We start from the raw sequence: 25958 nt of genomic DNA on the forward strand, positions 1-25958 counted from the left end.
TAAGCTCTGTAAGTGACAGCAGCACAGAGCATGTGCAGTGAATCAGCAGAAAAGAAGATGAGGAGCTACTGGGGCATCTTTGGAGACACAGATCTTTACTGCTAAAGGGCTGTGGTTGCCTTGGGCTGGTACAGAATCCCAAAACATAATGTACAACATTTCTAGCTACTTATTTAGTTAGGCTTTAGTTGTCCGTTAAAAAGCAACAACATTGCTGATAAATTTGTAATACTGGCCCTGACGGGTGTTTCACTGAGTAAGCCGGGAAAATACCAGCCAGGTGGCAATAGGGTTACCAGCCACCTTTTCTGTAAAAAAATGCCGGCTTTCCTATATATTTATCTTTTTTCCCTATTAATAACATTGGGCTCAACCATCATTTTTACGAGCCAGGCCGGTAAAATACCAGACAGGTGGCAATCCTAGATGGCAACCTTAACTGGTGGGGGCAGGGGCACAGGGGGGGTTGTGGCTAGGGTTGCCACCCGGCCTTGCCGGTAAAAATGATGGTTGATCCCAATGTTATTAATAGGGAAAAAAGATAAATATATAGGAAGGCCGGTATTTTTTTCCAGAAAAGGTGGCAACCCTAGTTGTTGCTGGTGCAGAGGGCTCAGGGAGTTGGAGGGGTGTTGTGGCTGAAGGGGGCAGCCCCAGTTAGGGTTGCCACCTGCCCGGCATTTTACTGGCCTGGTCGGTAAAAATGATGGCTGATCCCAATGTTATTAATAGGAAAAAAAGATAAATATTTAGAAAGGCTGGTATTTTTTTTCCAGAAAAGGTGGCAGCTCTAGCCCAAGCGGGCCTCAGACCCCAGCTAGGGTTGCCACCCGGCCGGTATTTTAGATATACCTGCCAAGTCCGGGGCCAGTATTACAAATTTACCGGCAATGTAGCTGCCGGTAAATTTGTAATACGCTTAAAAAAAGCCCTCGGCCTGCCCCCAATCCTCTGGTACTTAACTTTTCTTTTGCTTTTTTTGTGGCGCGGCCCCGCCCCTTTTGACATCACGGCCCGCCCCTTTGTGTCCCCGCCCCCCACCAGCCGGTAAAGAATTTTAGAAAAGGTGGCAACCCTAACCCCAGCTCCAGTCCAACACTGCACAGAGTCACTTTGTTGTAGACTTTTAAACACTACGGGGCAGATTTATCAAGGGTCGAATTTCAAAGTGATAAATACTTTGAAATTCGACCATCGAATGGCTTTACTTCGACTTCCAATATCGAAGTCTACGTTTTTTTCACCGAATTTGACCGTTTGGATTTCATCCATCCATCGAACGATTTTTCTTCAACTTCAAAAAACGTAGAAAATTGCTCTAGCAGGTCGCCATTGGCTAACATTGCACTTCGGCAGGTTTAATTTGGCGAAGTCTAAGTTTTTTTTAAAGAGACAGTACTTCGATTATCGAATGGTCGAATATTCCAACGATTTTACTTCGAATCGAATTCAAAGTCGTAGTAGCCTATTCGATGGTCGAAGTATCCAAAAAATGACTTTTTTTACTTCGAAAATTCCCTCGAATTCACTTCGACCCTTGATAAATCTGCCCCTACAAATGAATGACGCTTGATGCCACTGTTATCAACAGGGAAGAAAAATCCTAAATCTGATAAAAAACAGGATTGGCTCATTGTCCTACTTATAAGATGGAGTTAGAAGACACCTCTGGAGCAACATATCCAGTCTGGGCGTGTCAGTGCAGCACAGTGCTCTTTATAAACCTTTAAGCACCTCATACGCACAAGCAGACTCAGTATAAATATTAAACACTCTATTTCAGCTACACAGCAGCTCCACTGTGGGGCTGGGGCAGCAGCAGTTCACTACATGTCCCAGAGTGCTTTGGGCGGGTTTCCTGGACATGGCAGCGCTCCCAGAGTGCTTTGCGCAGGTTTCCTGGTGACAGCGGCGAGTTGAAGGGGCGAAGCGCCTTTGAGGGGCGGAGCCCGGTTGAGAGCGAGGCTGGGAATCCCAGAATACCAGGCTTGAGCAGGCAAGCAGGCTGGCGGGTGTGGGCTCAGCTGTTCTTCCCTCAGTGTACAAGGAGGAAGCGATGCGCAGGGCTGGAAGATGGCTGAGCTACAGATGTTACTAGAGGAGGAGATCCCCGCCGGGAAGAAAGCTCTGATCGAGAGTTACCACAACCTGACCCGGGTAGCCGACTACTGCGAGTCCAACTATATCCAGGTGAGCTGCGCTCCGGCCACTTGCATCTCGAATTCGGGCGTGTTTGATGTCAGTGGAAGGGGAAGCGGCGGCAGGAAGTGGGGCAGAATCCTGAAACTCCACAGTGTCCAACTCGCGGCCTTGAACTGCTTCTCGCTCCCTATTGGCAAGCAGGCGGGTCTCGGGGGCTCATGGGAGTTGTAGTTAACATTTACATTAGCAGTGGTACAGATCAGAGGGGGGAGAGCCCATGTCAGTGCCGGGGGCTGTGGGTGTATCCCGGAGCAGCCCATAGGGTGTTGCCTTTTTTTTTGTTTAATTATGAGTCACCTCCCAGAGATGTCCCTTGGGTGCAGTGAGGAAGCACAGTGTTATTAAAGGGGTTCTTCTCCTCTCAGTTAACTGTTAGTACAGACTGATATTCTGAGACCATTTGCAATTGCTTTTCATTTTTTACTATTTGTGTTTTTGTGAGTTATTTGGCTTTTTGTTCAGCAGCTCTCCACTTTCTGCTAACCAGTTGCTAGGGTCTACATTTCCCTTGCAACCGTGCATTGATTTGAATGACAGAGACTGGAATAGGAAGCGGAAAGTAGTTAAAAAGTAGCAGCAACATTTGTAGCCGTACATGGCATTTGTTTTTAGATGGGGTCAGTGACCCCTGTTGGAAAGCTGGATGGAGTCAGAAGAAGAATGCAAATAATTGAAAAAAAGTATTAAAAAATAAAGGCAACCAATTGAAAAGTTGCTTCAAATTCATCATTCTATCACATGCTAAAAGTTAACGTTAAAGGAATTCTGTCATGATTTTTATGATGTCGTTTTTATTACTAAATTACACTGTTTACACTACAAATAATTCACTCTACAATATAAAATGTCATTCCTGAACCAGCAAGTGTATTTTATTTAGTTGTAATATTGGTGTGTAGGGGCATCTCAGGTCATTTTGCCTGGTCATGTGCTTTCAGAAAGAGACAGCACTTTAGGATGGAACTGCTTTCTGGCAGGCTGTTGTTTCTCCTACTCAATGTAACTAAATGTGTCTAAGTGGGACCTGGATTTTACTATTGAGTGTTGTTCTTAGATCTGCCAGGCAGCTGTTATCTTGTGTTAGGGAGCTGCTATCTGGTTACATTCCCATTGTTCTGTTGTTAGGCTGCTGGGGGGAAGGGGGGGCAGGGTCGGAATGAGCCGGCGGGACACCGGGAAAAAACCCAGTGGGCCCCAGCTCTTCTGGGCCAGCCGACCCAGACCCGCTTCCTACAAAAATCGATCTTTGTGTTGCGGCAAAAAAACCTGTACATGCACACATGCACAATTGCATCAAAAGAAAAAACCAACCAGTGCGCATACGCAATTGCGAAAAAAAACCCTGTGCACATGCGCAATCGCACATATGCAATCACAATCCCCCCTCCAGGGCAAGCTGGAGGGGGGCCCATAGACAGCAACCCTGGTAGGCCTCGGGGGGGCCCCCCAGTCCGACCCTGAGGGATGGGGTGAGATCACTCCAACTTGCAGTAAAGAGTGACTGAAGTTTGTCAGGGAACAAGTCACGTGACTGGAGGCATCTGGGAAATTGACAATATGTCAAGCCCCATATCATATTTCAAAATTAAATATAAACAAATCTGTTTGCTGATTTGAGTGCAGAATTCTGCTGGAGCAGCACTATTAACTGATGCCTTTTGGAAAAAAAACAGGTTTTCCCATGTCAGTATCCCTTTAAAGTGATACTAAAAAATTATTAATCGAAATTTTAATGTACATCAAAAGTTACCTATAGGGCATGTTGATAGTTTTTCACTGATAGTTTTGCTTTTGTAAGTAATTGTCACTTGATGGTCCTAAACCTGACTGTTTTGTCATCCTGCCTGTCCCTTCTTAAATTGTCAGAGTCTCTAATGCTAACAGACTTCTGCTGCACAGATATGGCAGCCCCCTCATAGTTAAAAAAATAAATAAGGGGGTAAGATACGTAATGTAAAAGCATGATGAAGATACTGTTATGGCAAAATTATAAATATCATGCAAAGACAATCTTATATGTGTAAAAAATAAAAAGGTTTAATTTCTGGTGTCGGTATCTCTTTAAGAGAAGCACTAGGCACATGAGTGTGTGTTGCCACGGGGCTAGCGTGAATCCAGGGCCCTGCCGCTGTCATTAATATGGCCCTTTGTGTCTCCTCGTCTAGACAGAGCCGGGAAGCATTGCCTCTCCTTGGGAAAGACTTCAGGGAGCCTTTGTTTAACCGCTTAACACTAGGGTTCCTGCACCCAGGGGGGACTGTCATTGTAGCAATGCTTTTCTATGTGTAGCCTCCATTTATTATGATGATGATTATTCTTATATGTGATGCTGCCGGTAGTAGCCCTTTGTGTGATTGCCGTGTATTCCATTGTGTAATACAGCGCTACTGTATATGTTGTCGCTTTCTAAACACATGTTAATGCAGGCACGTAGGTAAGAAAACGGGCTTTACTGTGTCAAATTATCACATCACAATTCAATAAAGACTTCAAAACCCTAGTGCCTAAAATGAATAGAGTATAATGAAAAGTATTAGCTGTACAATATGTTTAACTCTTATTTGAACCGTACAATTGTACTTTTATACGTTCAAATGCGAATGTAAGGGACTGAACCAGCCCTCATCCAGTCTTCCATTAATATATGTTTTCTGCTAAGGAGACATTTCCCTCAAGTGACAGATTTTGTCTTAAAGGAGAACTAAAGCTTAAAGGGATCCTGTCATCGGAAAACATGTTTTTTTCAGAACGCATCAGTTAATAGTGCTACTCCAGCAGAATTCTGCACTGAAATCCATTTCTCAAAATAGCAAACAGACTTTTTTTATATTCAATTTTGAAATCGGACATGAGCTAGACATTTTGTCAATTTTCCAGCTGCCCCAGTTTTTGACTTGTGCCTGCACTTTAGGAGAGAAATGCTTTCTGGCAGGCTGCTGTTTTTCCTTCTCAATGTAACTGAATGTGAGACATGGCTTTTTACTATTGAGTGTTGTTCTTATATCTACCAGGCAGCTGTTGTCTTGTGTTAGGGAGCTGCTATCTGGTTACATTCCCATTGTTCTTTTGTTTGGCTGCTGGGGGGGAAAAGGGAGGGGTGATATCACTCCAACTTGCAGTACAGCAGTAAAGAGTGATTGAAGTTTATCAGAGCACAAGTCACATGACATGGGGCAACTGGGAAATTGACAATATGTTTAGTCCCATGTCAGATTTCTAAATTGAATATAAAAAAATCTCTTTGCTCTTTTGAGAAATGGATTTCAGTGCAGAATTCTGCTGGAGTAGCACTATTAACTGATTCATTTTGAAATAAATGTTTTTTTCTTTTAACTAAAGCAGTTGCTAGAAATGTTGTACATTATGTTTTGTGCTTCTGTACCAACCCAAGGCAACCACTGTGTCTCCAAAGATGCCCCAGTAGCTCCCCATCTTCTTTTCTGCTGATTCACTGCACATGGTCTGTGCTGCTGTCACTTGCTGTGCTTAGGGACCCACTCACAATATACAGTACACATAGAATAGAAATGTCACAATATAAGGCTGATTATTAATTAATACAGATTATTACTACATGGCAGCACAGCAGCTTCTTTAAATAAACTATTGTAGTCTTTCTGAAGCAAACACACCAGTTGTACCAGTGCAGGGGCAAAAGTAAATTATATTTTCATTACTTTAAAAAAACTTGCAATTTTTGGTGTTACTCTTCCTTTAAGCAATATGGTAGCTAGGGTACAAATTACCTTGGCAACCATGCATTGAATTGAACAAGAGACTGGAATAGGAAAGGCCTGATTTGAAAGATGAGTAATAAAAAGCAGCAATAACAATATAGCCTTATAGCCTTACTGAGCATTTGCTTTTAAGATGGGGTCAGCGACGCCCATTTGAAAGCTGCAAAGAGTCAGAAGGAAAAAGGCAAATAATTATAAACCATAAAAAATAAATAATGAAAACCAATTGAAAAGTTGCTTAGAATTAGTCACTCTGTAACATACTAAAAGTTAACTTAAAGATGAACCACCCCTTTAATCAGCGATCACCACAATATACACAACCTCACTGTAAAGGACAACCTATGTTGCTGCAAATGAAAATTCTTTTCCTCTAGTCTAAAGGGGTGGCCTCTGGTGTGTTGGTCCTTTTTTATTCGATAGAAGATTCCCAGCCATCTCTCTCTAATGCCCTCTAATACCCTGCATTCCAGGTGTTTATCTGTCGGTTTGAAATAAAAAATGTTCGTATCAGGCAGTTAGTTACATGCTGAAATTTGCAGTTGGTCTTCATTTTTTTGAGTTCATTTAAGTTCTCGGGCTTGTAATTTACACTGCTCTCTAGATGCTTGGGCTGAATTACCATGACAACCAGGCCACCGCTTAGAATTCCGAATGGAAGGTGACTATCGTAGGGTATCGGCAGACAGATAAGCAATTAAAAAAATGAATAGCAATAGATTTGTTTCTTAATCCACCTCTTATTGGGTTTTGGGATCACAGACACACAGACAAGCCTATTCTGCGTCTTTCCAGCCTGCTGCTGAAAATGCTAATAAATCAAACCAATGTGAAATTATGATCAAGTTGCTTAAATTCCAACCATACTAAAAGTTCATTTAAAGGGTAAGTTTAATGAAACGCATCTTTTATTTTAATCACGGCTATATTGCTTCTGAACAGTTCCGTGCAGTTTGTAATATGGCAGCAGTCTAAAATGTTAGCTCTTTATAAACCTGTTACTTCAGTAATAATAATACAGATATGCGATTCATTTTATGGATAGCTCCAAATTATGGGAAGTTTGTCTCCCATTTTATCCAAATAATCCACATTTTTAAAAATGATTTCCTTTTTCTCTGTAATAATAAAACAGTAGCTTGTACTTGATCCAAACTAAGATATAATTAATCCATATTGGAAGCAAAACCAGCCTATTGGCTTTATTTAATGTTTAAAGGGGATGTTCCCTTTTAAATGATATTTTAGTATGATGTATGATGTACTGATGTATGAGAGTAATATTCCAAGACAATTTGCAATTGGTTTTCATTTTTTATTGTTTGTATTTTTTGAGTTATTTAGCTTTTTATTCAGCAGCTCTCCAGTTTGCAATTTCAGCAACCTGGTTGCTAGGGACCAAATTACCCAAGCAACCATGCATTGATTTGAATAGGAGACTGGAATATGAATAGGAGAGGCCTGAGTAAGATGAGTACTAAAAAGTAGCAATGCATTTGTAACCTTACAGAGCATTTGTTTTTCGATGGGGTCAGTGACCCCCATTTGAAAGCCGTATAGAGTCAGAAGAAGAAGGCAAGTCATGCAATAACGATAAATAATGAAGACCATTTGAAAAGCTGCTACATACTAAAAGTTAATTTGAAGGTGAACCATCCCTTTAAGTGAGTTTCTAGTAAGAGTTTCTACAAAGAGCCAAATCACAGAAAGATCTGTTATCCAGAAAACCCCAAGTCCCGAGCATTCTTGATAACCGGTCCCATACCTGCAGCAATGTAAGTGGCACACTGTTCAAGGCTAAATCACCCTCATAACTGGAATCTATCATGGCGCTTCTTGTGTATGTATAACTTTGTACAGCGCTACTGTGCTGTCACTTGTTTGTGGGCTGGATGATCTTAAACTAATTATGTTCTTCAAAGAAATCTCAGAAACCCCTGGGCAGGCTGGGGGTCATCAAATCACTGTGTTAACGGGGTGTTTCACCTTAAGGGTAGCGATTTGCGAAATCGGAAATTGACGCAGGAATTCGCCGCAAATTCATGCCAGGCGAATTTAATCACCCATCACTACTTAAAGGGGAAGGAAACCTAGTCGGCGCAAAACCCCCTCCCTCCTCCCCCCTGGCCTACCCGTCCCGCTGGGCAAATGCCCCTAACTGTTACTTACCCTTCTGCGCAGGTCCAGTCCAGGGAGTTCACAGACGACATCTTCTTCCACGCGATCTTCTTCCTGCTGTGAACGGCGTTTTGGCGCATGCGCAGTAGGATCATTTCGCCGGTACGGATCTACTGCGCATGCGCCAAAAGTCACGCGCAGTAGATCGTACCGGTGAAATGATCCTACTGCGCATGCGCCGTTCAAAGCAGGAAGAAGATCGCGTGGAAGAAGATGTCGTCTGTGAACTCCCTGGACTGGACCTGCGCAGAAGGGTAAGTAACAAGTTAGGGGCATTTGCCCAGCGGGATGGGTAGGCCAGGGGGCAGGAGGGAGGGTGGGCAACAAACGGGAGGGGGGGTGGGGGGTTTGTGCCGACTAGGTTTCCTTCCCCTTTAAGGGCAGAGACAAACGTAGAGATTCTAGGAGATTTAGTCGCCCGGTGACAAATCGCCTCTTCGGGCGACTAATCTCCCCAAACTGCCTTTCCGACCGGCTAGAATCTAAATCGGCGGTGGGATGGCACTCTTAGCGACTAATCTCCCCGAATCTCCACGTGTCTCTGCCCTTAAGTTAACTTTTAGTGGACAATTCTAAGCAATTTTTTAATTGGTCTTCATTGTTTATTTTTTTTTATAGTATTTGAATGATTTGCCCTTTTCTTCTGACTCTTTCAAGCTTTCAAAAGGGGGTCACTGACCCCATCTAAAAAACAAATGTTCTGTAAGGCTACAAATGTACAGTGGTGTGAAAAACTATTTGCCCCCTTCCTGATTTCTTATTCTTTTGCATGTTTGTCACACAAAATGTTTCTGATCATCAAACACATTTAACTATTAGTCAAAGATAACACAAGTAAACACAAAATGCAGTTTTTAAGTGAGGGTTTTTATTATTTAGGGAGAAAAGAAATCCAAACCTGTGTGAAAAAGTAATTGCCCCCTGAACCTAATAACTGGTTGGGCCACCCTTAGCAGCAATAACTGCAATCAAGCGTTTGTGATAACTTGCAACGAGTCTTTTACAGCGCTCTGGAGGAATTTTGGCCCACTCATCTTTGCAGAATTGTTGTAATTCAGCTTTATTTGAGGGTTTTCTAGCATGAACCGCCTTTTTAAGGTCATGCCACAACATCTCAATAGGATTCAGGTCAGGACTTTGACTAGGCCACTCCAAAGTCTTCATTTTGTTTTTCTTCAGCCATTCAGAGGTGGATTTGCTGGTGTGTTTTGGGTCATTGTCCTGCTGCAGCACCCAAGATCGCTTCAGCTTGAGTTGACGAACAGATGGCTGGACATTCTCCTTCAGGATTTTTTGGTAGACAGTAGAATTCATGGTTCCATCTATCACAGCAAGTCTTCCAGGTCCTGAAGCAGCAAAACAACCCCAGACCATCACACTACCACCACCATATTTTACTGTTGGTATGATGTTCTTTTTCTGAAATGCTGTGTTACTTTTACGCCAGATGTAACGGGACGCGCACCTTCCAAAAAGTTCAACTTTTGTCTCGTCGGTCCACAAGGTATTTTCCCAAAAGTCTTGGCAATCATTGAGATGTTTTTTAGCAAAATTGAGACGAGCCTTAATGTTCTTTTTGCTTAAAAGTGGTTTGCGCCTTGAAAATCTGCCATGCAGGCCGTTTTTGCCCAGTCTCTTTCTTATGGTGGAGTCGTTAGCACTGACCTTAATTGAGGCAAGTGAGGCCTGCAGTTCTTTAGATGTTGTCCTGGGGTCTTTTGTGGCCTCTCGGATGAGTTGTCTCTGCGCTCTTGGGGTAATTTTGGTCTGCCGGCCACTCCTGGGAAGGTTCACCACTGTTCCATGTTTTTGCCATTTGTGGATAATGGCTCTCACTGTGGTTCGCTGGAGTCCCAAAGCTTTAGAAATGGCTTTATAACCTTTGAAATTCAACTCAGGTGTGATAAACCACAGTTAAGTTATTTTTTAACAAGGGGGGCAATCACTTTTTCACACAGGCCCATGTAGATTTGGAGTTTTTTTTCTCCCTTAATAACGTAAACCTTCATTTAAAAACTGCATTTTGTGTTCAATTATGTTATCTTTGACTAATAGTTAACGGTTTTTGATGAGCAGAAACATTTAAGTGTGACAAACATGCAAAAGAATAAGAAATCAGGAAGGGGGCAAATAGTTTTTCACACCACTGTATTGTTATTGCTACTTTTGTTGTTCATCTTTCTATTCCAGCCTCTTCTATTTATATTCGTCTCTTATTCAAATCAATGCATGGTTGCTAGGGTAAGTTGGACCCCAGCAACCAGTTTGTTGAAACTGCAAACTGCAGAGCTCCACAATTAAAAAACCAAATAACTAAAAAAACCACAAGTAATAAAAAATGAAAACCAATTGCAAATGGTCTCAGAATATCACTCTCTACATCATACGTAGGGGCACATTTACCTAGGGTCGAATATCGAGGGTTAATTAACCCTCGATATTCAACCGTCAAAGTAAAATCCTTCGACTTCGAATATTGAAGTCAAAGGATTTTGCGCTATTCCTACGAACGATCGAAGGAATAATCGTTTGATCAAACAATTAAATCCATTGAATCGAAGGATTTTAATCCATCGATCGAAGGATATTCCTTCGATCAGGAAATTGTTAGGAAGCCTATGGACCTTCCCCATAGGCTAACATTGGCCTCAGTAGGTTTTAGGTGGCGAACTAGGGGGTCGAAGAATTTTTTTAAAGAGACAGTACGTCGACTATCGAATGGTAGAATAGTCTAACGATTTTTAGTTTGAATCGTTCGATTCGAAGATCGTAGTCGAAGGTCGAAGTAGCCCATTCGATGGTCGAAGTAGCCATATTCGACCATTCGAAATTCTAACTTTTTTTTCCTCTATTCCTTCACTCGAGCTAAGTAAATGGGCCCCTAACAGTTAACTCAAAGGTGAACAACCCTTTAAGTCGACGGGCTTTTAGTTGGGCAGCTGTGCAGTAGAACTGAATGTGAAGCTTTGCGAGTGACCACATTATGGAAGTGACAGCTGTAGCAGATCATTTCTTGTTGTGAAATCCTTCGCATCTTTCTTGTAAAAAGTTATTTTTGGCTCAGGGATACATTTTTATGCTGTTCATTATTGCTTAATGTTTGTCAAGGGGTTTTCCAAATAAGGGATCTTTCGTTAACATGAAGCATCAACTTTTCCGTTAACTTTTAGTACTTTATAGAATGGCTACTTCTAAGCAATTTTTCAATGGGTCTTGATTGTGTATTTTTTTTTAATTATTTGTAGTTTTCTTCTGACTCTTTTCAACTTTCAAATGGGGGTCACTGACCGCCGTCTTAAAATAAATGCTTTGTAAGGCTACACATTTATTGTTATCGCTACTTTTTATTACTCCTCTTTCTATTCAGGCCTCTCCTATTCATATTCTAGTCTCTTATTCAAATCAGTGCATGGTTGCTAGGGTAATTTGGACCCTAGCAACCAGATTGTTTAATTGTCTGGAGAGTTGTTGATTAAACAGCTAAATATCTCAAAAACCACAAATAATAAGAAATGAAAACCAGTTGCAAATTGTCTCAGAATATCACTCTCTACATCATACTAAGGGGCAGGATTATCAAAGGTCGAGGTGAATTTTCGAATGAAAAAAAAAATCTGAATTTCGAGCTATTTTTTGTGTACTTCGACTATGAATAGTCCAAATTCGATTAGAATTTGAAAAAAATTAAAAAATTAGATTATCGAATATTTATCATTTACTGTCTCTTTAAAAATTTCGACTTCAACCATCTAAAACCTGCAGAATTGCCGTTTTAGCCTATGGGGGACCTCCTACAACCTATTTGGAGTCAATTGGTGGACTTTGAAAAATCCAAAGTTTTTTTTGGGGAAAAATTTTAAATCGAATTCAATCAAATTCGGCCGAGTATGGACCTATTTGATCGAAAAATTTGACCAAAAAAAAACTTCGACTTAATTTCGGTTGGTCTTTTTGAATTCGAATTTTGCATTTTTTTCAATTCGAAATTCGACCCTTGATAAATATGCCCCTAAAAGATAATTTAAAGCTGAACAACCCCTTTATAACACACATGCCCTCTCATCTGCACACAAATACAGTTGCATGTTTTTGGGCAGTGTCCGTGAATGCCGTTCACAGTTCAAATATCACAGGGTGGGGCCTATAATTAAAACCTATAAAAAAGTGGCCAAAAAATGTAGTTAGAGCTCACAGAAGAACTGGTTTCTCCCGCAGAGCAAGATTTTTTTTTTCCTCGTGTCTCAATTTGGATGACTTACCCAGGCATGGAAAAACACAACAACCGTTCTGGGACATTTCTCACAAACGAAATTTTGAATGGCTAAAGAAAAGAACAGCACTCTGTAAAGATTACAATTGGATCAGAAAAAGAGTGCTTGCCTTTCATTTGGTGAAAGCATAATCACATACCTTTCTCCTATGGTTTACATAGCAAATAATTTTTTTAGAGTCCAGTTTGACTTCAGTTTATCGTAGAATCAAGCTTATCTTGAAACGATTGTTTTAAGGGGTATATTTATCAAGGGTCGAATTTCGAATTGAAAAAACTTCGAAATTCAAAAAGACCAACTGAAATTAAGTTTAAGGTTTTTTTTTTTTTTTTTTTGGATGGCTGAATTTGAATCGAAGGACTCCAAATAGGTTCTAGGAGGTCCCCCATAGGCTAAAACAGCAATTCGGCAAGTTTTAGACCAGTGATCCCCCAACCAGTAGCTCGTGAGCAACATGTTGCTCTCCAACCCCTTGGATGTTGCTCCCTGTATCCCCAAAGCAGGTGCTTATTTTTGAATTCCAGTCTTGGAAACAAGTTTTAATTGCATAAAACCTAAGTATATTGCCAAGAAGAGCCTCCTGTAGGCTGCCAGCCCACATAAGGGCTACCAAATAGCAAATCACAGCCCTTATTTGTTATCCTAAGGGACTTTTTCATGCTTGTGTTGCTCCCCCAATCTTTTTACATTTGAATGTGGCTCATGGGTAAAAAAGGTTGGAGAACCCTGTTTTAGACGGTGAATGGACGGAGACCATACATGATAAGTTTCGATATTTCAATTTTTTTCTAATAGAATTCCATAGTCGAATACACAAAAAATAACTCGAAAATTCACCTCGACCATTGATAAATCTGCCCTTAAATGTACGATTTGTCCATCGACTAAAAAGACCATCTCAAGTGATATTGTCTAATTGAAGCCAGGAAAACTGTGGGCAGCCGCCTGCATAGCGCTGCAAACAATTGGGCAATGAAAAATTACACATACATGGTAAAGACTGACATGCTAAAAGATGACCCAGGGGAGAACAGTGTTGCAGATAGAGGTTAGACCAAACATGACTGCTCCAACTTGAATTAATGCGGAGATGGAAATAATAAGCCAGCTGTACAGAATAGCATTCACCCATATGATATGCCACCGTAATCCTATGTGACATCTAAGTATGTTGGCAGTTTCCATACGTGTGCTTATGATGGCTTTTATAGAAATAGCTGCATTTTGGGTTTCTTAAGGCAGTGTTGCTTTCCTTTTTTTTTTTTTTTTTAATGCATTCTACAGTGAGGCACTTGTGTGCTTCTGAGGTGTGTAAGTGTTTTCAGTTGGATGCTTTGTGTGCAATTAGGCTTAAATACATTAGAAGCACACTGACAGCATAGTTGGGGCTCTTCCACACCAGCGGTTTTCCCTGTGCTCCCGTGTTCTGTTTAAATGTGTTCCGCAGGGGAGTGCAGGAAGAAATATATTCTCTTCATTTAGGGTAGAACTACACAAGCATTTTTTCATCAGATTTTGTGGGTCAAATTTTATCTGTTCCGCCATGCAACGCCATGAGACACCACAAGCTTTTGTAGGATGCTACAAAATCTGATGCCCCTAGAATGTAAAGTCGGATCAGATAAGTCGGATGGAGTCTTTAGTTCATGCGTTTACACCCTATAGTCAATATATTTCAATGAGGGAAAAAAAGTCTTTCAGACACCATCCGTTTTTATCTTGTCGGATGAAGACGCAGCGGTCACACACGACAGTCGTGTCGGATGGAAAATTTTGCATGTAGTTTAAGCATCCGATTTTTGTATCAGTCCTATTGTATTTTAACCCACACGACAACATCAGACTTGTAAGACCATCCTACAATAGCGATCGTGTAGTTCTACCCTTAAAGGGCGCATATAAGTGCCTAATGCAGGTGGACTGCAGCATGTTGTGCTTGCATGCTCCTGTGTGAGTACAGGCCAATAAGGAAGAGTCAGCTGCATTTCTTCCTGTGCTCCCCTGCGTCTGAGCGCGTAGAGACTGAGCGCGTAGAGACTGAGCGCGTAGAGTCATAAGAGATATTTCTGTGCGCAGAGAAATGCTTAATACACTATTTCTGTGTCTTGGGCAGGCAAGCCATTAAGGTGCCCCTTAAAGGGATACTGTCATGGGAAAAAAAATTTTTTTCAAAATGAATCAGTTAATAGTGCTGCTCCAGCAGAATTCTGCACTGAAATCCATTTCTCAAAAGAGCAAACAGATTTTTTTATATTCAATTTTGAAATCTGACATGGGGCTAGACATATTGTCATTTCCCAGCAGCCCCAAGTCATGTGGACTGCTGGAGTAGCACTATTAACTGTTTTGAAAAAAAACATGTTTTCTGATGACAGGATCCCTTTAAAGTAGGGCAGCCCACCCAAGGCATTAGCTGGATTTGGCAAAATCTGCTTGGCTGTACAGAATCCTAAATATCATATGACTTTAGACTGGAAGTTGGTGCTTCATCCCCCCCCTCCGTGATTTTTCCACATTTCATGTACATTTAGGGTCTCTGATTCATCTGAATTGTTTGTGGTAGATTTGAAATTCAGACAAGTCCTACACTTGTTGATTCAGTGCATCCCTAGATATTAGAGGGATTGTTCACCTAAGAGTTAACCTTTAGAATGTTGTAGAGAGCGACATTCTGAGACAATTTGCAGTTGGTTTTGATTTTTTTTATTAATTTTGATTTTTGTGTTACTTACCTTTGAATTCACCAGCTCTCCAATTTACAATCTCCGTTATCTGGTTCCTAGGGCCCAAATTACCCTAGCAACCATGCATTGATTTGAATACGGGACTGGAATATGAATAGGAGAAGCCTAAATAGATGGAGTCATTTGAAAGCTGGAAAGAGTAAGCAGAAAAAGGCAAAAAAGGTTAATGGGGGGAAAAAGACCAATTGAAAAGTTCTTAAGATTTTGGCAATTTAAGTTAAATTAACCTTAAGGTGAGCCACCCCTTTAAAGGTTAGGCCACACGAGGAGATTCGGGGAGATTTTGTCGCCTGGCGACTAATCACCTCGTCTTCTGAGCGACAATCTCCCCGAACGGCCTCAGCGTGTTTTCCCATAGGCTACAATTAAAAGTCGCCTGCGCTAATGCACAAGCGGCGATGCGTTTTCTAAAGTCGCCCGAAGTTGCCTCACTGAGACTTTTGCAACAACAACAACCAGGAGTTAAGCAAATGCTGCTTTCAATAGCAACTGTTTTTACCTTGAAAACACTTTTTCCAGTCGAGTTGTTTTCGGATTGTTCACCAGAAATAAAGACTTTTTTTCAATTACTTTCCATCTTATATTTTTTATCGTTTTTCCAAAAACTAAAGTTTAATGTTCGAGTCTCAGTCTGGCAGCTTAGTGATCCAGGAGTATCTGAACTGTTACAATTTTCTACATTTAGTGGCTATGTGAGTTGATACATTTCTCATTCTTAGAAATATTAGCAACAATTGTATCCATTCTAACAGCTGCCTTTAATGAAGCTCAGGGATTCTGCTCAGCCAGGACAAAGATAACAAATGTATGAGTTTGGAACAGTTCAAGAGTCGGCGACCCCTCCCAGAGCCACTTTAGAAGGTGAAAAATTAAACTTTACACTTCAATAGAAAAACGGTCACAAATAGAAAGTTGTTACAAAAGTCTTTATTTCTGCTGAACAATCTGAAAACAACTAAACTGGAAAAAGTGTTTGAAGGTGAACAACCCCTGTAAAAGCTCTCTCTTCTCTCTTCGCTCTCTCTTCTCTCTTCGCTCTCTCTTCTCTCTTCGCTCTCTCTTCTCTCTCCCTCTCTCTTCTCTCTCTATCAAGATGTGTGGGTCTGTTGTGTAAGTCCGAACTGTTTTGCAGAAAATTTACGGAAATGCATTGGGCAATAAACACGACTAGGGTTGCCACCTTTTATAAAAAATTTTACCGGCTGCTGGGGGCGGGACGTGACGTCAAAGGGGGCGGGGCCACGCGACGGAGACCCGCGGACGCTAGAAGACACAAAAAAAAAAGGTAAGTTGCAGGGGATTGGGGGCAGGCTGAGGGCTCCTTTTGATTGTATTACAAATTTACCGGCAGCTACATTGCCGGTAAGTTTGTAATACCGGCCCCGGCCTTGGCAGGTATTTTACCGGCTAGGCCGGTAAAATACCGGCCGGGTGGCAACCCTAGGCACGACAGATGTTTGACGCGTGGCAACATCGGGTGACTTCGGAACACGAAGTGCTCCGAGTGCCATCCCGCTGGCGATTTACATTCTAGCCAGAGATAAGTCGCCCCAATGAAGAGAGGATTTGTCGCCGGGCGACTAATCTCCCCGAATCTGAGTGCCCTGACCCTAGTTTAGCAACTCCCCCCATGTTAATATTGATGCCAATTAGAAGCCTCTGGTGCTTATTTAATTGCTTTATTGCAGATAAGAATTGAATGATTTGATCTTTTGTCCCTGCCGTCTTTGGGCTGATAAGGATACACAAACTGACATCTGGGTTCCAATTCAGTTCAACCAAAATAATCTCAAATAAAGTGAGCTGCCATTGGCAGGGAGTAATTTCCGGTGTCTGAACATCCTCAGGGAGTTGATCCAAGCTGAGGAGGCTGCTATCAATAATGGGATGGCAGTCCATTCCTGCAGACTTGCTGACTTTCTTGTCTCTCATTGATCTCAAAGGATAACTTTTGCACTTTCATTTCCTTGTGTTTGAAGAGCTTGTCTGTCCTTCCCCACACTTAACTGTTTGAATGCCAGGGTGGAGCCGCAATGGAGCAAACCCGTGTTGTGATCTTTCACATAGGGGCACATTTAATTAGCTCGAGTGAAGGAATAGAAGAAAAAATACTTTGAATTTCAAATGGTTTTTTTTGGCTACTTCGACTAGAGTCCTGCAGCGGGTCGGGTACCCGCGGGTTACCCACATAAACCTGCAGTACCATGCGGGTTTTTCGTTGAAGTTCAAGGTGCGGGTATACCCGCGCGTTGGCGGTTCTGCGGGTTGCGGGTCGGGCTGCGGGTCTTCTCAATATCAATTTTTTCTGGTCACGTCCACTTCCGATGATGTCATTTCCGGTACACAATGACGGCACTTCCGGTTTTACTCCCCCTTTTCTGATCATATCTACTTCAGATGACGTCACTTCCGGTTTATAATGACAGCACTTCCTGATTCTTGATGGTCAGCGGGTCGCGGGTCCGGGTTGCAGAGAAGGTACTTGCGGGTCGGGTTGCGAGTCCAAGCGGGTAAGAATGCGGGTTGCGGATTGCAGGGTCGGGTTTGGGTCCCAAAAAATGGACCCGCGCAGGACTCTAACTTCGACCATCGAATTGGCTACTTCGACCTTCGTCTACGTTTCAAACTAAAAATCGTTCGACCATTCTATAGTCAAAGTACTGTCTCTTTAAAAAAAAAACTTCGACCACCTACTTCGCCACCTAAAACCTACTGAGCACCAATGTTAGCCTTTCTAACAATTTTCTGATCAAAGGAAAATCGTTCGATCAATGGATTAAGATCCGTCAAATCGTTCGATTCGAAGGATGTAATCGTACGATCATAGGAAATGCGGTAAATCCTTCGACTTCGACATTCGAAGTCGAAGGATTTTACTTCGACGGTCGAATATCGAGGGTTAATTAACCCTCGATATTCGACCCTAAGTAAATGTGCCCCATAATGTTTGTTTAAAATACGACATTCTCTTAGTTACAGTTGATCTTCCTTTTTTTTTTATCTGCTGTTACTGAAGTCAAAGTGTTTTGGCTATTTTTGCTGGAAGGCAAGGAGTCTGAGCCTCAGTTCTTCTCTAGTTAGATGTTCGGGAATGGAGGTTTATGTTTTCAAAAACTAAAATGAAGAATGCGTAGGGACTGTTGTTTACACAATACATACACATAGTTAACTGTACCCTCTCCCTTATATTGCACTCTTATAATATATATACTTTTTTCTGCCCTTTTGAATTTACTGGGGGGGGGGAACTATAGCTTTTTATGGATGCCATGAATTACCCCTGTTGTAATTCCCATAAAAAGGAATTAAAGTACACGATATTTTAAACACTCAGGACCATCCTAGTTTGCATATTCACAATGAAACTTGTGATCTGACTTGCATGGCCAGTGTCATTCTCCATAAGCTTTAGTGGAGAAATAATACTAGTGCTTATGTCTGTCAGTCCCCATTGTGTGATGTCATTAAAGGGGTTAACTTTTAGTATGTTCTAGAATGGCTAATTCTAAGCACCTTTTCTCTTTATTTTTTTTTAATTATTTGCCTTTTTCTTCTGACTCTTTCCAGCTTTCAAATGGGGGTCACTGACCCCATCTAAAAAAATGCTCTTTAAAGGGATACTGTCATGGGAAAAATGTTTTTTCCCAAAATGAATCAGTTAATAGTGCTGCTCCAGCAGAATTCTGCACTGAAATCCATTTATCAAAAGAGCAAACAGATTTTTTTATATTCCATTTTGAAATCTGTCATGGGGCTAGACATTTTGTCAATTTCCCAGCTGCCCCCAGTCATGTGACTTGTGCTTGCACTTCAGGAGAGTTCTGGCAGGCTGCTGTTTTTCCTTCTCAATGTAACTGAATGTGTCTCAGTGGGACATGGGTTTTTACTATTGAGTGCTGTTCTTAGATCTACCAGGCAGCTGTTAACTTGTGTTAGGGAGCTGCTATCTGGTTACCTTCCCATTGTTCTTTTGTTTGGCTGCTGGGGGGGGGGGAAGGGAGGGGGGTGATATCACTCCAACTTGCAGTACAGCAGTAAAGAGTGATTGAAGTTTATCAGAGCACAAGTCACATGACTGGGGGCAGCTGGGAAATTGAATATGTCTAGCCCCATGTCAGATTTCAAAATTGAATACAAAAAAATCTGTTTGCTCTTTTGAGAAATGGATTTCAGTGCAGAATTCTGCTGGAGCAGCACTATTAAAGGATTCATTTTGAAAAATGAAAAAAAATTGTATTGTTATTTCTCCTTTTTTTTATTATTCCTCTTTCTGTTCAGTCCCTCTCCTATTCATATTCCAGTCTCTTATTCAAATCAATGCATGGTTGCTAGGGTAATTTGGATCCTAGATTGCTGAAATTGCAAACTGGAGAGCTGCTGAATAAAAAGACAAATAACACAAAATCCACAAATAATAAAAAATGAAACCCAATTGCAAACTGTCTCCGAATATCACTCTCTACATCACACTAACGGTTAATTAAATGGTGAACAACCCCTTTAATTTTACTATGTTTTTAACAATTTGGGTCCTGAACAATCACTAGCCCATTCAAGGGAAATCAATGGTTTGCAGAAAGAATGTTCAGTGATGAATTTAACCTGTGTCCTTGTACATGAATGTAATTATAATCATTCACAAAATGTATGGTAGGTGAACCATAATTATTAGTAGGGCCTACAGCCCTAAGGGATAAGGAGCCGACTGGAATCAAAAAAATGTTTCCCTCTTCTTTAGGGTAAGGCCAGACGAGGAGATTCGGGGAGATTTTGTTGCCTGGCGACTTATCGCCACGTCTTTTGCGCGACTATCTCCCCGAACTGCCTCAGCGTCTTTTCCCCATAGGCTACAGTGCAAAATCGCCTGCGCTAATGCACACGTGCCGATGCGTTTTCAATAGTCGCTCGAAGTTGCCTCACTGAGGCAATTTTGGGCGTCTATTGAAAACGCATCGTCGCGTGTGCATTAGCCCAGGCGATTTTGCGCTGTAGCCTATGGGGAAAAGACGCTGAGGCAGTTCGGGGAGATAGTCGCACAAAAGACGTGGCGATAAGTCGCCAGGCAACAAAATCTCCCCGAATCTCCTCGTCTGGCCTTACCCTTATGGGCCAGGGCACAAGCTGCTATTTCGGGAGATTAGTTGGCCAGTGACAAATCACTTCTTCAGGCGATTAATCTCCCCAAACTGCCTTCCCGATGGCTTAAAATATAAATCGCCGACGAGATGGCAGTCAAATCACTTGGGCTTCCCGAAGTTTCCTCGTGATGCAACTGTGGGCGGATAAAGAAGCGCTCAGAGTGCCATCCTGCCGGCGATTTTGATTCTAGCCGCTGGGAAGGCAGTTCGGGGAGATTATCTCCCAAAATGGCAGCGTGTATCTTTACCTTCAGTTAATTTTCAGTATGTTCTAGAATAACTAATTCTAAGCAGCTTTTCAAATGGACTTCATTATTTATTTATTTTTTTATCGTTTTTTTCCCCATTATTTCCTGCTTTTGGATTCTTTCCTGCTTTTAAATGGGGGGTCGCTGATCCCATTTAAATAACATGCTCTGCGAGCTACAAATTTATTGTTATTGCTATTTTTTATTATTCATCTTTCTATTCAGGTCCTCTCCTATTCATATCTCAGGCTCTTACTCAAATGAATGCATGGTTGCTAGGGTAATTTGCAACTAGATTGCCGTCACTGCATACTGGAGAGCTGCTAAAAAAACTCAAAAACCACAAATAATAAATACCAGACCAATTACAAATTGTCTCAGAATATCACTCTCTACATCATACTAAAAGTTAATTTAAAAGTGGGCATTTTTGCTTTAAATCTGTGCAGTGTAATAAGATTCTTGGGCCCTGCTTATGCCCTATTGGCCTGCTACCAGTGCAATATTTCAAGCCTGGTTCTTGCCAACACTTAGGGGCAGACTTATCAAGGGTGGAATTAAAAAATTTTATGGGTAAAACTGTCAAGTTGTTAAATTTTTTTTTAAATATTCGAATTAGATTTTCAAAATGTATTATACGCTGACCCTTTAAGAACTCAAATTCGACTATTCGCCACCTAAAAGGGATGCACCGAATCCAGGCTTCGGTTCGCGATTCGGCCAGGATTTGGCCTTTTTTAGCAGGATTCGGCTGAATCCTTCTGCCTGACTGAACTGAATCCGAATCCTAATTTGCATATACAAATTAGGGGTGTGGAGGGGAAACACACTACTATTTATCATAAAGCAAGGAAGGAAGGATTCGGTTCGGTATTTGCCCGAATCTTTTGCGAAGGATTTGGGGGTTGGGCCGAATCCAAAATAGTGGATTTGGTGCATCCCTACTAAAAGCTGCCGAATTGCTGCTTTAGTCAATGGGAGACGTCCTGGGATCAATTTGGAGTTGTTTGCAGCGTCCCTGGCATTTTTTAAAAAAAAATTTTTGGAGAAAAATCTCGAATCGAGTTTTTAAAATTTGATTCGAATTTCGATTCATGTTTTTAGATTGATCCTATTCACCCGAGTTTAGCTAATTCGATTTAATAAATTTCGATATGGTCGAATTTCGAGTTTATGGGAGGCTTTAAAAACTCGCATGCATTCGAAATTCGACCTTTGCTAAATGTGCCTCCCCATGTGATGTAAATGTATTCTAGTGAAAGCCCCTAGATAACTCTGCTGTGTTATTTAGTGTGTAGTGAAGCAATTCAGCCTGGGGATTGTGTTAAGAAAACAGGAAACAACCTTTCACATGTGTGTTATGTGAGATCACTTATAGCAGATGATGAACTACTTCCTATGCATGTCTCCTCCACCCAGAGCAATCCTGCATTTCATTAAAGTGTAGCTCAGTGCTGCCATGTTGGTTGGTCGAACCCTGGAGTGCCAGTAAACTGTAACCCAGAGTATTCCTCCCTGTGTAGATAGATTAAACAGGTGAGGGGGAAATTTTATTCCGCTGTGGAACGTGTAATTTAATGAAATAAATTAAAAATAAATATTCCCAGTGGAACATAATTGAAGTCAAGCTGAAGGCAGAAGGGGAAATTTAGGTTGATCGCACAGATGGGGACAGCATGGTCATTGCAAACTCTTCTCTACATTACAGCTGGAGGTTCTTTTAATTAGTTTATGTCCTACCCCAGAGCCAATTATTTTAAAACACAATTATTATATTAAAGGGGACCCGTCACCCAAAAAAATATTCATAATCCTATTTTATCATATCAGTCAAGCAAAATGAACTTTAATTACACTATATCAATTATTTGAATCTTGTTTCCATCAGTCTGATCAATGGAAGCTGGCATGGGTGATTTTGGGCCCTGCTGATATCTAGAATAGTCTGTAGAGAGAGGGTATAAACTTTAATACAGGTATGGGACCTGTTATGTTGAATGCTCAGGACCTGAGTTTTTCAGGATAATGGATCTTCCCATAATTTTGATCTTCATTCATGTCTACTAGAAAAACATTAAAACATTAAATAAACTCACTAGTCTGCTTTTGCTTCCAATAAGGATTAATTATATCTGTTGGGATCAAGTACAATGTACTGTTTTTAATTATTACAGAGAAAAGGAAATAATTTTAAAATTTGGATTATTTGATTATAATGGAGTCTTCATTATTTTTATTTTTTTATAGTTTTGGAATTATTTGCCTTCTTCTTCTGACTCTTTCCAGTTTTCAAATGGGGGTCACCGACCTCACCTAAAAACAAATGCTTTGTAAGGCTACGCAGTTATTGTTACATTTTACTACTCCTCTTTCTAGTCGGGCCCTCTCCTGTATATATTCCAGTCTCTTATTCAAATCAATGAATGGTTGCTAGAGTAATTTGGACCCTAGTAACAAGCTTGCTCAACTGCAAACTAGAAAGCGGCAGAATAAAAAGCTAAATAACTGAAAAACCACAAATAATAAAAAATGAAACCCATGTACAAATTGTCTCAGAATATCATTCTCTAGTCTACATCATACTAAAAGTTAATTTAAATGTGAACATCCCCTTGAAGCTTACTAGAAAATCATATAAACATTAGCTAAACCCAGGCTGGTTTGGACACTATTAAAACTAATAGCTTTTCCCACCCCCATCTGGCATTCTATTTAATTGATGCATTTAGAATGGGGAGGAAAGGGAAGACAGCTGAAATGCTAAACTGCCATGCGTCAGCATATTGTACATAATACTTAAAGGCCTCCCTTTATTCAGTGCATTGTACTGCTGGCTGATAATACATTTACACTCACTAAGATGAATCTGAAAATGATCCAGAATTTTCCATTATAATGGATGTCAAGCTTTCAGTAATGCTTTATTGATGGACCAGGAGCATTAACTGCTTCTGCCCTGATCATTGCCATTCCCTGCATATAACTTATCTAATACACAGTGCCCAAAATTATACAATAGTCAGACTATTAGGTGCAGATTTATTAAGAGTCAAATAGTAAATTAGAATATTCGAATTGTATTTTCGGTCAAAACTCACATATTTGAATTGGAAATAATCCAAACTCGATTTTGAATTCGAATTTCGAGAAATTTTCAAATCTTGACCCTGGGAACAATTCGAATTTGACTTTGACTTCTACATGAACTCGGCAGGTTTCAGGTGGCGGAGGTCCTATGAGACATTTGAAGATGTCAATAGCCTTCCTGACTTTTTTTTTTTTTTTTGGAGAAAAAACTAAATTCGGCTTTTCGAGTTGGTAATAGACGTTCACATTTTTTCCTAAATAACCTCACATTTGAATATCGAGTTTATTAGAGTAAAAAAAAAAAAAAAAATCATATAGATTCAAAAATCGACCTTTGATAAATCTGCCCATAAAAGTTCTAATCACACCTAGATAAAAGCAGTATTATTTGATTTTCTTTACCTTGATGTTCGCTTGAAAGGAGAAGAGACCCCAAGGTTCTTTTATAACCACAAGTACAGGTGTGGTCATTTAAACTTCTCCACAGTCGTTGTGAGAAAAAAAAAACAGATGTTTTTGAAGGTACTTGTGTCAAACCTCATTCCTTGCATTTCAATAACTCCTTTCCTCATTTTCTGTCCTGCTGAATTGAGCACAATGTACCTATTGATGGAGGGGAGTCCTGGATCTACCACTATCCTCTGAAGGTGGTGGTACCCCCAGGGTTCCCGCAGTAGCTCGCATAAGTTGTCGCCGGGCACTTGTTCTTATTGGACACACACAGGACTTTTTTAGCGCAATTGTGTTGGATACATTTAGCCCTGGTGATGGCAATTATGTAGTTGTAGTTTTTGGAAAATGCTGCATTCTGGGTAAAATACATGGCAAGTTACGTCCAAAATTGTACTTTTATGCACCACTTACAGTTTAAATTGCCTCTGCTGTGCCTTTCGCATTTTTTAGCGCAGGGGTCCCCAACATTATTTTACCCGTGAGCCGCATTAAATTGTTAAAGAGTTGGGGAGTAACACAAGTTCTTGGGTGGGCAATCAAATTTGTTATTGTTTTTTATACAATCAAAACTTGCCTCCAAGCCAGGAATTCAAAAATAATCACCTGCTTTGAGGCCACTGGGAGCAACATCCAAGGGGTCGGAGAGCAACATGTTGCTCACAAGCCACTGGTTGGGGATGACTGTTCCAGTGCATGGAAATAGCCAGTATCCAAGTACAACCTCCTGTACGTTTTATGTAGTCTTGTTTTGGTATCATCACATTAAATAAGACAGTAGGAGTCAAGAATTTGTGGCCCAGGAGGCTTAGTTTGACAATATGTGGGCATTGGGTCTATTAAAAGGGAAATTGAAAAACCTCAAAACAGAATTTAGAATTGGAATTTAAAATTATAATTGTTAGGATGACATTTTTGTACATTAAAGAGGAACTAAAGTCTAAAATAGAATAAGGCTAGAAATGCTGTATTTTGTATACTAAACATAAACATGAACTTACTGCACCACAAGCCTAATCAAACAAATGATTTATGCTTTCAAAGTTGGCCGCAGGGGGCTGTCATCTTGTAACTTTGTTAAACATCTTTGCAAGACTATGCACATGCTCAGTGTGGTCTGGGCTTCAGTTGGGAGGTATAGCTTATAAATCGTCATAAATTCTCAACAATTCTCAAAGACAAATAATATCTGCCATAGAAGTCAATACAGGAAGACGGATTAATAATCCTAATATGCAGACTGCACTGGGTCTGCGGATACAAATCTCTACAGAGCTTTATAGGGAAACAAACAAAGCTGCTCGAGATCAGGGAAGTAAGGTGGGGGGAAAGTATAATTGTTTCCCTGCAGAGCAGTAAGGGAGTGTCGGAAATTTCCTATCTGCAGCTGTCAGAGAAAGTAAAATGAAGGGGGCATTTCACTTCATACAGTCGGGTTTATTATAAGAACAGTATACATTTTTGAATTAAAGTATATTGGAGATAATTTCTTTTGCATTAAAGAAAGTAAAAATGGGATTTTACTTTTTTGCTTTTACACCCCCTTTAAAGGAGAAGGAAAGCTGTTTATTGCCAATCGATTAGCCACAATAATGCAAAATATAACACTATATTTATTCTGCAGAATGCTTTACCATACCTGAGTAAACAGCTCTAGAAGTTCTCTGTTTGATTAGGATAGCAGCCGACATATTAGCTTGGTGTGATATAACTTCCTGCCTGAGTCTCTCCCTTCTGGATCATAGCTCTGGGCTCAGATTACTGCTGTGAAGGGAGGAGGCAGGGGGAGAGGAGCTAACTGGGCATGCTCAATCCCTAGCCCTGGAGGTTTAAGATGAAAACAGAAAGTCTGATACAGAAGCCCATGTGTACACAATAGAAGGAAAGAAATGTGCTGCTTCGT

At 40.8% G+C, this 25958-nt stretch overlaps 1 protein-coding gene across 9 annotated transcripts in view; it reads left to right on the top strand.

Annotated features, from left to right (window-relative positions):
* The first annotated feature begins 1872 nt into the window (after positions 1-1872).
* abi1.S (abl interactor 1 S homeolog) overlaps positions 1873-25958 on the top strand; it is a 67686-nt gene continuing 43600 nt past the window's right edge. For 2 of the 9 annotated variants that reach the window (XM_018268738.2, XM_041567203.1), the window contains exon 1: positions 1885-2190. In XM_018268738.2, the coding sequence (XP_018124227.1) occupies positions 2074-2190 (117 nt within the window). In that variant the 5' untranslated portion in view covers positions 1885-2073. 9 annotated transcript variants of the gene reach the window in all.

This window comes from Xenopus laevis, chromosome 6S (assembly GCF_017654675.1).
Source record: "Xenopus laevis strain J_2021 chromosome 6S, Xenopus_laevis_v10.1, whole genome shotgun sequence".
Taxonomy (NCBI): domain Eukaryota; kingdom Metazoa; phylum Chordata; class Amphibia; order Anura; family Pipidae; genus Xenopus; species Xenopus laevis.